Below are 12,260 nucleotides of genomic sequence, written 5' to 3'. Positions count from 1 at the left end.
ATGTTTTTCTTTCTTCTTTTCCTTGCAAATAATTTTTTATGTATCAGATGGGCAAAGAAAATTACATTAACTTGTATTAAAAAATATTTACCTGTCTTCTTCAGTAATATTTCCACAGGTAGTCTATTCCCGTATCACATAAATTGATGTCATTCCTCTTTAATTTTCTTTTAAACGTCTTAGCTCTATTAATCTACTCTCTGTAGACTGAGCTCTATTACATCACCCTCGACTTTCATTGGTGCTTGAAGTATTACTTTTCGAAAGTAACAAATACTTTTTCTAGAGGAATATCACTTATTGGAACTTTCTTCTGTTTTGGCAATATGCTTTTAGCTGGTTTATTTGGCATAATATCTTTCTTTCTTGTGCTTTGCTAGTTGAAACACAAGTCGAGATTGCTTCATCAGATTCTTGTCATATGTTCTAGGATATCCACGGAATAAATATTGATGGACTTCTTGGTGGACTGGTAATTTTCTTGTCAGAATCGACTGAAACTCGTATTCAATGTATCTAATCCCAAAAAAGGTCTTATCAATTTCTACAGAAATACGTTTTTGTATCATTGTTCTTCTTTTTCATGCCGCTTTTGATAGTAAGTTATTGATTCGCAATTGATGAGCTAATAAAAAATACATTGTAAAAATAGAGTAAAGAATTGTAACTTATAGTAACGTATGAGTGCAGTTGAGTGCAACAAAAAATGTAAAGATATCAATTTTGCTTACCTTTTACATTCATTACCCACGGGACATTCACTTCACTGTCATTAATTTTAATGTCAAAAGTCTGACTCAAACTTATGAATGTTATGTATATCAAGCACGGAAATACTGTGAATCCTGCACTTGTACGTATATGGTATACAGCGAATTATATATTAGGTATATATTATGGGATTATCTGTTAGGAAGCAGTTTCGAACATGTTTATTAAACAATTTTAACTCTAAATGACTTCAATAACACGCTCTTAAGCTATGGACCTCGAGTCATTGGACACCCTGTACATAAAATTAACAATTTTACAGTAACAAATATTATGTTGTTATATTCCTATTTTGCAATAAAATGTAAAAGAAAATATTTTTATGTAATTTTTACTGTAAACGTACCATGTATAATAAATAAATCCCACACATTAAAAGCATATTCATAATTAAAAAATTTTTAAATTCTAAAGAGGACCGTCCCTCATGTGAATAATAAAGATGTATGAAATATGTACAAAAAAAGAACAAAAATAATCTTTTCCATAATCAAAAGTAAAAATAGCGTAAAAACAAAACATTAAATAATTGAAAATCTATTATAAAAATTTATAGCAGCTACTACAAACTTATATATGTCAGTGCCTTCATTATTGCTACTATTATCACTTTTATCGGTTTCAAAAAATGGCATTCTGTAACATTTTGTTACAACATTTGTTAAAGGTACAATTTCATTATTAAGTAATTCTGAACATAAAAAAAATTCAACTTTATCAGATAAATGCCAACATCATAAAATGTTTAACGTATTTAAATTTTTTTACAATAAAATAATATTGTTCATCCGCTATAAGAATATTTTGAATCAACAAATTGATGAACATTTCAAAAGACAACAGTTATTGTTAAGACGAAGACTAAAAATCATGTTATTGTATTCTAATTTTCTATATTGCTTACAAAGAAGAAATATTTCATTTTGAATTAATGGACCAGATTCATGTGATTGTGTACTCGAAGTGATTATTTCATTGTCAACTTTTCATAGTGTATTGATTGTCCATGATATTCACTCATTCTTCGAATAAACTGCTGCAAAGAATGTGGCTTTCTGATATATTTTCTGATAAATGGAATTTTATTCTCAAATGGAAAAGTAGAAATGGTGTCTAAGGGTCCGAATCTTTTGACATCTTCTGTTAAATGTAACAAGCCATGAATGTTGTAAGATATAAAATCTTTGCCGTAAATTTCTCAGATAATAAAACAAATTTTTTTAATGCAATATCAGAGAAATGCAATAATTTTTGTGAATATGTTGAAGATATTAATATACGTATTGATGTATGAAGCAACAAGAAATGCAAAAACATCTTCTTGCAATATTCCACTTAGTACAACAGGACTTGTATATAGTAAGAATGTCGGAATTCTGTGGCTTTATAATCTCTCCAATCTTTCAAAGATCTTGGTGGTCGAGAAAAATTCTACGGACAATATTTCTGTATACTTTCCAATCTTGAAGATATCAAGTCAATATGTCTAGCAGATAATTTAGCGGATTTTGAAAAATTTCCAATCAACCATGCTTTACAAAGTCTTTTTACCACGCCTAGACACACTAAATGCATGTAATCAAAATGGTACTTGAGATACCATATTTAATGGAATTTGTAACAGAGGACTAATTATCTCATTATTATTATGATTACTATATATCCATTGTGCGTATTCATTATCTGTACGAGGCTCATGAATTGTACCAAGGAAAGACATTACTCCATTTAAATAAAGACCTGAAACTCTACATTTAGAACAAGGATACTTGGCATTGTGAGCTTTATGATTTAAAATAAATGCCTAGCAGGGAGCATCGGCTATAAAACTCCTATAAATATATAGGTATTAATTTATTTCGATAAACAATACCTCTAGCATTAGAAATTTTTTATTTCTTCCAATAAATATTTAAAAATATATTTTGGATTATTAGTTTTTTATAACCTTTGTATATTCCAACTATTCCAGGACTATTATCAGTTATATTGTAAATTCGAATTGAATAGGCCAAATTTGAATTTTTCCATTACGATGTAATTGTGCCCATCAGTATAAATCTATATCTATCTCTAAGGAAAGTGGAATTGCATGAGAATGCATGTTAGATAATTTTGCAATAATAGATACTTCGAAGCCAATATGAACATATTCTCCATCTTCAAATTTTACAATTTCTCCAGTATTAGAAGGAGTCTTTAAAAGAGTGCGTACATCCTTAGGTAAATATGAAAAACAAGAATGAGAAATTAATACTTTTAATATTGCATTTCCCTGAACATGAGTGAAATTATTTTGAACGAAACAAGAAGCTAATTGTTTTTGGAAATTATCAATTATTTCAATATTGTTGTCGTCAGAATAATCACATTCTTCATCAGTATAATTACGGTTAATCCTAACATCCTCATCAGAATCTATTTCAGAAAATTCCGCATTAGATTCTTCATTTTGAAACGGAAATAATTCATTATTCGAAGAATTTACATCTAAACATAAAGATTCATTGCACATTCCATCTTTTGTATTCACTTGAAACAGATAATCATCTACTGATCTTGTATTGTATGTTTTTTCATGTATCGTTCTGTTATGCTCATTTTCCTTGATTGCTTTCTTTATTCGCTGTTGTTGACGAACAGAAAGGCAATTAAATGGCTTCTGAGATGGACGATCATAAATCGTCTTCATTGTGGAATAATCTCTAGGCTGTAATTTATAAATAGTCTAGTTTATAAAATTTTTAAAAATTTATAACTAAAATTCTCTAAAGTTTTCAAATATATTGTATTGCAGATTACATTAAGGCAGGAATCAGTTTAAAGAAGAACTACAGCTTCTATTGAGAATTAAATATAATAAAAGAAAATATTAAAATATAAAAATCAGAACTGAAAACGTCGATAAACTCGGATTATTATTACATATAGCTTAATTGCATCACCTATTCTTTTTATGAAAATAAGAATACGAAACAAAACAATACAATATAAAGAATACAAAAAATACAAGAAAATGATTGCAAATTTACTGAAAATATATAGTTATATTTTTCTATCTTAAATTTTATAAGTAACAATATAAAAGAAAATATGACATATTTTATAATTTTAATTTATATATACATATATATACTTTCAAAAACATATATATATATATATATGTTTCAGAAACATCGAGCCAACGCTTGTGAGCAGGTAGAGCGAACCAAACTGAGTCAAAAAATCATGTACCATTTTGCAATTTTCGCAATAATTATTGAGAAATTAATTTAAAAAGATTTGACATATTTTGACATAAAATACAAAATATCTCGTAAAGTATTTAGTTTTTAATAATTTTACCGTAATACTTTTTTGCACAGAATAGTAAGACGAATCAATTAGTGCAAAGAAAACGCTTAGTCGTCTCTAAAGAAATTGTATGCAATTTGCAACATGCAGTGTCATACATTTTTTCTTCGAGACAACTATACGTTTTCTTTGCACCAATTGATTTGTCTGACTATTCTATGCATAAGAGTATTACGGTAAAATTATTAAAAACTAAATACTTTACGAGATATTTTGTATTTTATGTCAAAATATGTCAAATCTTTTTAAATTAATTTCTCAATAATTATTGCAAAAATTACAAAATGGTAGAGAATTTTTCTACTCGATTTGACCTTCTCTATCTGCCCATGAGAGATGGGGCGATTATTACCGGACACTTTGTATAATTCTCTTAAGTCATATTAAAGATTCAATACTTTATCTTTCAATATATCATACAAATTTATTTCATATATGTGTAATCATTTGAAATCATAAGAAATTATGACAAAATATAAATTATGTAATAATAATAATTATGATTATAACATATAATAATGCATGTTCTTCGTAACAAAATGTTAAGGCAATTGAAACACCGTATATGAAGCTCACATAAGCATATAATAGATTGCCTGTATTGTGGAAATCGGTTTTCAAAAATGCACATGCCACACATGCATATATCGTTCAAAATATAAATTATAAGGTCATTGAGACGCAAACGTAAGTATTTTTCACCTTAAATACTATTTTCTTTATTTTCTTCATATTTCCAGTATAAAAATAACACAAATAATTTGTATATATTTTTATATTATTTTATTCTACATTAAATCTATACATTACTTTTATATAAATTCCTGTCATTTTTAAATATTTTCTTATACTATAAATTATATGCATAACTAGCAGTTTTTAATTTTTGAATGTTTTATAATTTTGTTAAAAATAGTAATAAATTTAATTGTGTAATTATATAATTTATTAATAATATTTTATATAATTTATTGTAGAATTAAATTCAAAATTCAAAAAAAAAAAAAAACTAAAACTTTATAAAATTATAAAACATTCTACAATTACAAACAGCTATATACAATTAATAGGAATTATAACAATTATAGGAAAGTTTATAAAAATAACAGGAATTTATATAGAAGTAATGTATAGAATAAATGTAGAATAAAATAAAATAAAAATATATACAAATAATTATAATTTGTTTTATGCTGAAAATATGAGGAAAATAAATAAGATAGTATGCAAGGTAATATATATAATATATAATATATTATTACATATACAATATGACAACTGTCATAAAGATTTTTTTGTATATTTATTTTCTATGCAATAATGTACTTGACAAAAACATGACATCTGTACACAGAGAAAATTTTATATTACATATATTCTATGGTGCCGCACTAACCTGTGACTAACCAAGAAATTATAAGTTTAAGTGCTATGGCGACAAAGTGTCGCCATAGTAAATAAATTTATAATTCCTTGATGGTCCACAGTAGCACGACATCATAGTAATATGTAATATAAAATTTTCTCCGTGTAGGAATATGACATTTGAAGAATTATACTTGTCCCTGTGCTTTATCGAAAAATTATATAAAATATATAAATAATAAAAATGTTTGTACACTTTAAAACACAACATATAATTATAATTATAATCACGACATTAAACATGCAATATTATATTTCTTGCAATAATCCGCAATCGATGTAATCCCTCGAGTGACAGACATCAATTGCTGCAGATATATTTGACAATAAAATAGTTTTTTGCCATGTACATTATTTTTCTAAAAACACTTATACAGAAAAACACACCATCCAAAGTACAACTGCATGATTTTAACTTGTAAATCGTTATACAATTGAAAATAAGGTTAACAGTATATGAATCCAATATTATTAAACACATTTACCTTCAATTAATTATATCACCTTCAATTAATTATATTTACCTTCAATTAATTATATCACCCCAAGCTGGAAATAACAGAATAAATATCTGTAAAAGAAAGTAATAATTAATCCCCGTAATTATAAGACATATTAAAGCTCTCAACAATAATAGAAAAATAATACCGTGATAATATAATAAGAAATTACGAATTGTAAATTAAAATTTGAATACAATAAAAATATCATTGAAATTATATCTTATTTAGAAGGACGCTGTGAAAGTGTGAAGTTATAATAAGGATTTCATATAATAATGTTAAAATATTTAGTATTATCTAAAATGCGCGTACTTACCAGCGAAACAGTATTCAAAACGTGCAGTCTAATGCAGGTGTCACAAATATATAAAATATGTAATAAAACGCGTAATAAAAGTAAATAATTATAACTAATGCACACATGGCACAGCACGAGGCACGAGGCACAATGGCACAAAGCGTTATAGTCAGGTTAGGGTTAAGGGCCTCGCACATGAAATGCATAACAGAACATAAGCGTAGCATAAGACCGTTGGACCAATGAGCATCGAGCATCCAGCAATATGGCTTTATGCTCGAAGCTTATTGGTCCAACGATTTTATGTTATGCTTATGTTCTGTTATGCATTTTATGTGCGAGGCCCTTTAGGCGGAGAGTACGCACTGCCGCGGATGCCATAAATTTTGAAAATTTGTTTCTGCTTACAACAAATAACAAAAATTAATATATTACCTCATATACATGCATAATAAATTTAAATGTTAAATGTTACATTTAGAAAAAAATATGTATATTTTTATTATTGAAATTTATTAATTATTTAAATTTATTATTTATGGTATATGACATAATAAATTAATTTTTCTTATTATAAGTAAAAACAAATTAATTTTCAAAATTTATTATAAAGTTATAGATATATGTAATATATAAATTTATATATATATATATATATATATATATAATAAAATTGTATGAAATGTATTTTATTACTTATTAATTTAAATATACAGGGTGTCCCACAACTACCGCCCAATATTTTTATAATATATTCTTGAGATAAAATAGAGTAAAAAACCTTAATACAAAAATATCGAGGCTACAATAGTTTTCGAGTTAAAAGCGATCAAAGATTGCCAATGAGATTGTGTAGAATCGGCGCGCTCAGGCCCGTAACGCGTACTACACGGAAGCGCGTATCGATCGGTCAATGCTGATTGTTACTGTTATTGATTTTTACGGATCAGCAGATATTCATCAATCAATTAATATTAAAATATTACTTATAATAGAAAATTATATTTCTTTTGATGAAATTTTTAATTTTTCAAAATAATCTAAATAATTGTTTTTAAGATATACATTTAATTATAATTATTAACGTAATTTTATAATGAGAAATTATTGAATAATTTGCGTCTTTTAATGTATGATTATTAATATCAATTTATCAGTATTTAAATTAGACGATCGTCTTGCGACTAACGTAGAACCAGCCTAAGACGCGCAAACTGCGCGCAAGAAATGTTATCTGGGTGCCTGCGTCCTGCGTGCACTGCGCGTTCAGGATATGTCCGTTTGGACACAACGACTGCAAGCAATTTACGAGCAAATATGGTATCCATTTGCATGTGATTCGCTGGTGTACATGAGCTTAACCAACTTGCGGGCAAAACTCACGCAAACCGCGTACACAGTTTATATACATAAGACGCGCAAACTTTGCGCGCAAGGAATGTTATCTGGGAATCTTATACCTGTCAAACTATGCATTGAAGATTGAAATTCAAGATTAGAGATAGAAATTTCACCAGTCAGGACAAAAAAATTTAAATCCCTTTTATTTTAATTTGTCAAATTTTAATATTTAATCTTCAATCTTCAATCATTAATATAATGTTAGTACGGTCAATTAAGTACGGTTTTATATCTTTACGAAAATATGAAAGGAAATAAAATTAATAAGAAAAATATATAAATATCCGTGATTTTCACATTTAATTTAGTTAGTTTTTATCATAGATACACTTTCTGAACAAAATTAATTTCGAAATAAAACTTAAACGAAAACTAAAATAGAATTAATTTTGAAACACACAAAATAAATCGTGTTATTTGTAATGCAAAATAAATCATAATAGATAATAACATCTTATCAAAATACTTATTATTTAAAAACGTAAAATAAAATTAATTTCAAAACAAAATAAAATCGTGTTACTTGTAATGCAAAATAAATCATAATAGATAATAACATCTTATCAAAATACTTATTATTTAAAAACGTAAAATAAAATTAATTTCGAAACAAAATAAAATCGTGTTACTTGTAATGCAAAATAAATCATAATAGATGATAACATTTTATCAAAATACTTATAATTATATTTAAAAACGTAAAATAAAATTAATTATATTTGGCTTAATTTTTTGGTCTTTTACTTAAATCTAATACTTAGAAACTCTCTATCACAAAGTTATTTAATTTTAGACCTTCACAATAACTTACAGTTATTTTATTTTATACTTTAATATTTTCACGGATATTTGTACTTTAAGACTTCAAGGAACTTCTTTTTAATGCTCACTATCAGTTGAACGATTAGTTTCAGAATTGGTTTGCTGTACTGACAATGAAGGCTTCTTTGTTTTTAATTTGGCTTTAACTAACCAAATTTTAATGATGTTGATAATTTCATTGTCCGTTATATGTACATCACTTCTTTTCATAGTAAGTCTTATGGATTCTGAAATGATAAGGAACATTTTAATTGCTTTTTTTCGAAATATATATTATAGCACATTTCTTTGAAGTTTTTCTTAATCTATTGCAATTAAAAAATTTCTTACAAACAAATAAATTTTAATTCACTAAAAAATATTTTTGAAATCGTGCATCAGAGTGGTTTAAATATTTTCACTTTAATTAATTTAACAACAAAATAATAATAAACTGTAACTTTTCTAAATCATATAAAAATTAAGCTTAAATTAAGATTAAATTTGTAATATTTACTTAGGACTAATTTCGCCAGGTTTAAATCCTTAAAAATCCGGTTGCCTTTATGGCCTTCCCAGCTGTATTACCTTCCTATTTCTGCCGTTATAATTCGACACATCACTTTCTTCACCATAATTTTAAGATTATTACCGCCCATTCTCGATAATTCCGTAGCCTAAAAATATTATTATCTAAAATATATGTAAATTTTATATAATTATAATGTAATATTAGTAATATAATAATCTTACTACGTCATTGAATATTTGTTTATCTTGTAAACTTCTTTCAATTTCTTTAAGCTCGAGATTTGATTTTATAGGCAAATTTTCTATGCATTTTAGTGAGTCTTCATTTGTTATATTTTGATTTTCTTGATCTACAGGAAAATTAGGCTGCTGTAATGAATCTATGTGCTGATTCAATTCCCCCATTCGAGTATTTATGCCATGTAGATGTAGTAGAACTTGGCGTCGAAATTCTAAAAAATTTAGAAACATAAATGAATACAAAACAAAGTCTTAATATATTTTGTGAATTGCTGTTGCAAATGATTTAGACAGTATTCATAGTATATCACTATAATATGCACTGAAACATATATATTTTTACATATATAAATTATCCATAATATTACCTTTCATTTCACTTGCATGTCTTTGGAAATTAGTATGAATCTCAGTTAAAATTTTATTGTCAGAATTTTGATTATTTTTGTTTTCTTCGAATTGGTAATTATTCGATTTATTACTATGTGCTGTATTAGTCGAATCTAAAGAGGACAAACTTCTTAGAAAAATAATATCAATATTTTTTACAACCATTTTATTTAATTAATCATACCTTTATGTGCCGATTTTGATGAAACTATACTTTTATCTGCATTATATGTCGGAAAATTAATGGACAATTCTTCTTCATCGTTACACTCGTTTTCGGTATCGGTATCGGTATTTTCTGTATCACTATATATTTTTTTACGTTTCTGTCCACGAAGTCCTTTTCCATATTCAGCAGCCTCAGATAGTGACGAGAGATTATCTCTGTCTAATGCTGTTTTGCATTTTCTTTGAGCTGTTTTATAATCGTCTACAAAAAATATACATATATAAGGCACAATTATATACTAAAACAATACATAACTACTAAAAATTGCAAATTAAATATTAAAGTATTTTAGTACCATATCGTCCTAAAATTCTGACACTTATTGTTTTCCAATCATTTTTTGGAACTTCTTTTTTTTTAATAAGCTCAGATAATTTAGATGGTTTTGTCACCAATGGCCACACACATAGACTTTCACTAATTATCCAATTATTTGGGACAACTTCTACGGAGTCATCTATTTGAAAATGGCAAACACACCATGCCATATTTCTGAATTTAAAAATCCATGTATAAAAATAGTTGGCATTAAAAATCGTTTAAAGGAAATAGGAAATCTGAGAAAAAAAAATAAAAGGCCTGAGACATTCGTGACAGTAAACTTTTATCAATAATATTGTTTTTACTTTTCGAGGGAAATTATATAATTTATTATAAAAGAGTATTAAAAATATTAAATTCTTTATACAACATTATGTAACAGAGGAAAAATTACTGCATTATTATTTCTATATGGCAATAACATTGATTTGCATTTAATATCTGATAATGAATATATTTTTAAACAACTAAGCTTGTCAAGGTTTACAATATAAATATCTAGAACTGCAGAATCACAAGGTTTCATAAAAAATGATTTTTTATCGAGAAACGTTTGCCCAATAATACAAATAATATTGTTACAATATGTTATGTTGCAGATTTTAACAATGTCATTATCACACATTTGTGCATAACAATCAGCAGTGTTTAATTTGAAAATACATGATTTTAATTTTAATTCTTTATATTGACCTAAACAATTTGGCAATAAGGGTCCATTATAATGTTCTTTGGCGACAATATTATTTTCAGAGTGATTCTCTAATCTTGGAATATTATTACATTCGGAAACACGACGTATTATTTGTTCAAGTGGTTTTTCTCTTTTTCTTATCATTTTTTTAAATTGTATCATATAATTCTCGAATGGGAAAGCTGAAAATTCATTTAAATTGCCAAATCGTTTGACATCCTCATGTATATGTAGCAAATTATGTACATTATAAGAAACAAAATCTTGGTCATAAATATCAATACTTGTTTCAACAAAGCATTTCATTAGATTTTTTGCATAATTTAGCATATGAATTTTTTTGCAAAATTTGTTACTACACATTATTAGAGTAGCAACGTGTAATGTCAAGAAATGATAATAATTATTTGTTGAAAGAATATGTTTGAAAATTACAGGTCCTGTATATAATAGAATGAGTTTAAATTCTGTCGCCTTGAAGCGAGGACATTCTCCAATCTACCTTTACGTGGAAATTCAACAGGAATATATTTTTTTAAGTTTTCGATTTTATCTGAAATCGATTCTACTTGCGCATATGAAAGCTTATATGGTTGTTTACCGAAAACCCAACCATATTTTTTATGTGTAAGCAATCTTTTCATCACCCCCAAACAAATAAGATGCATATAATCTAATGTAACATCTTTAATCATATGAAAATGAGGTAAATTCGTCAAAATAGTTGTCCCTTTGTGATAATCTTCATCATGTAGTTGTCTAAATTCAACATCTGTTCTTTTTATAATATTTGTCTGTGGAAAGCACAATACGTTATTAAACCAACAACCTTCTACTTTGCATTTAGTGCAGCTATAATAACCGGTATGATTTTTTATATTCAAAATATAAGATTTAGCGGGCGAATCGCATATTATAATTTTTATTTTAAAATTATATCTTTGATTATTAATAACAATTCCATTATTAATCAAATAAATTGCTTCATTTACAAAATTTTTTAAATATTCATTTGAGTTTGTTGGTTTACTATTACCATGATACAAAGCTACCATTAAAACATATTTTTTCAAAACTTCAACAGACATTATTTGCACTAATATTGGCCATAAACAATTTAAACTGCTTTTACTAATAGGCAAACCATCTACATTTACAGCTAATTCAAAAGATGTACCATTAGGAAGGAATAAACCACATTGATTAATTAATACATTAATTGAGTGAGCAATCCCAAAGTAATAAAAAGAACCGGTGTCCATTTTAACAGAAGTAAGATTGTTTGGAGTACATAATATTGTT

At 26.5% G+C, this 12,260-nt stretch overlaps 1 protein-coding gene and 1 long non-coding RNA gene across 2 annotated transcripts; both read right to left on the bottom strand.

Annotated features, from left to right (window-relative positions):
- Window positions 1-2,841: 2,841 nt before the first annotated feature.
- LOC112639856 lies at window positions 2,842-6,509 on the bottom strand. The gene is made up of 3 exons (XR_003123704.1): window positions 6,370-6,509; window positions 6,075-6,121; window positions 2,842-3,481 (listed from the first exon to the last, which is right to left on the bottom strand). It is a non-coding gene; the product is annotated as an uncharacterized LOC112639856 (long non-coding RNA).
- A 2,068-nt stretch (window positions 6,510-8,577) lies between these two features.
- On the bottom strand, window positions 8,578-10,442 carry LOC112639836 (putative uncharacterized protein DDB_G0289963). Its single transcript, XM_025415002.1, has 6 exons — window positions 10,239-10,442; window positions 9,899-10,144; window positions 9,693-9,827; window positions 9,307-9,536; window positions 9,071-9,230; window positions 8,578-8,801 (listed from the first exon to the last, which is right to left on the bottom strand). The coding sequence occupies exons 1-5, from the start codon at window positions 10,429-10,431 to the stop codon at window positions 9,138-9,140; spliced, it is 897 nt and encodes a 298-aa protein (XP_025270787.1). The 5' UTR covers window positions 10,432-10,442; the 3' UTR covers window positions 8,578-8,801; window positions 9,071-9,137.
- Window positions 10,443-12,260: the final 1,818 nt, after the last annotated feature.

Source organism: Camponotus floridanus, unplaced genomic scaffold (assembly GCF_003227725.1).
Source record: "Camponotus floridanus strain SB8 unplaced genomic scaffold, Cflo_v7.5 scaffold93, whole genome shotgun sequence".
Lineage (NCBI taxonomy): Eukaryota > Metazoa > Arthropoda > Insecta > Hymenoptera > Formicidae > Camponotus > Camponotus floridanus.
The sequence above is the reverse complement of the archived record's forward strand: the minus strand, read 5'-3'. Positions and strand labels throughout refer to the sequence as shown.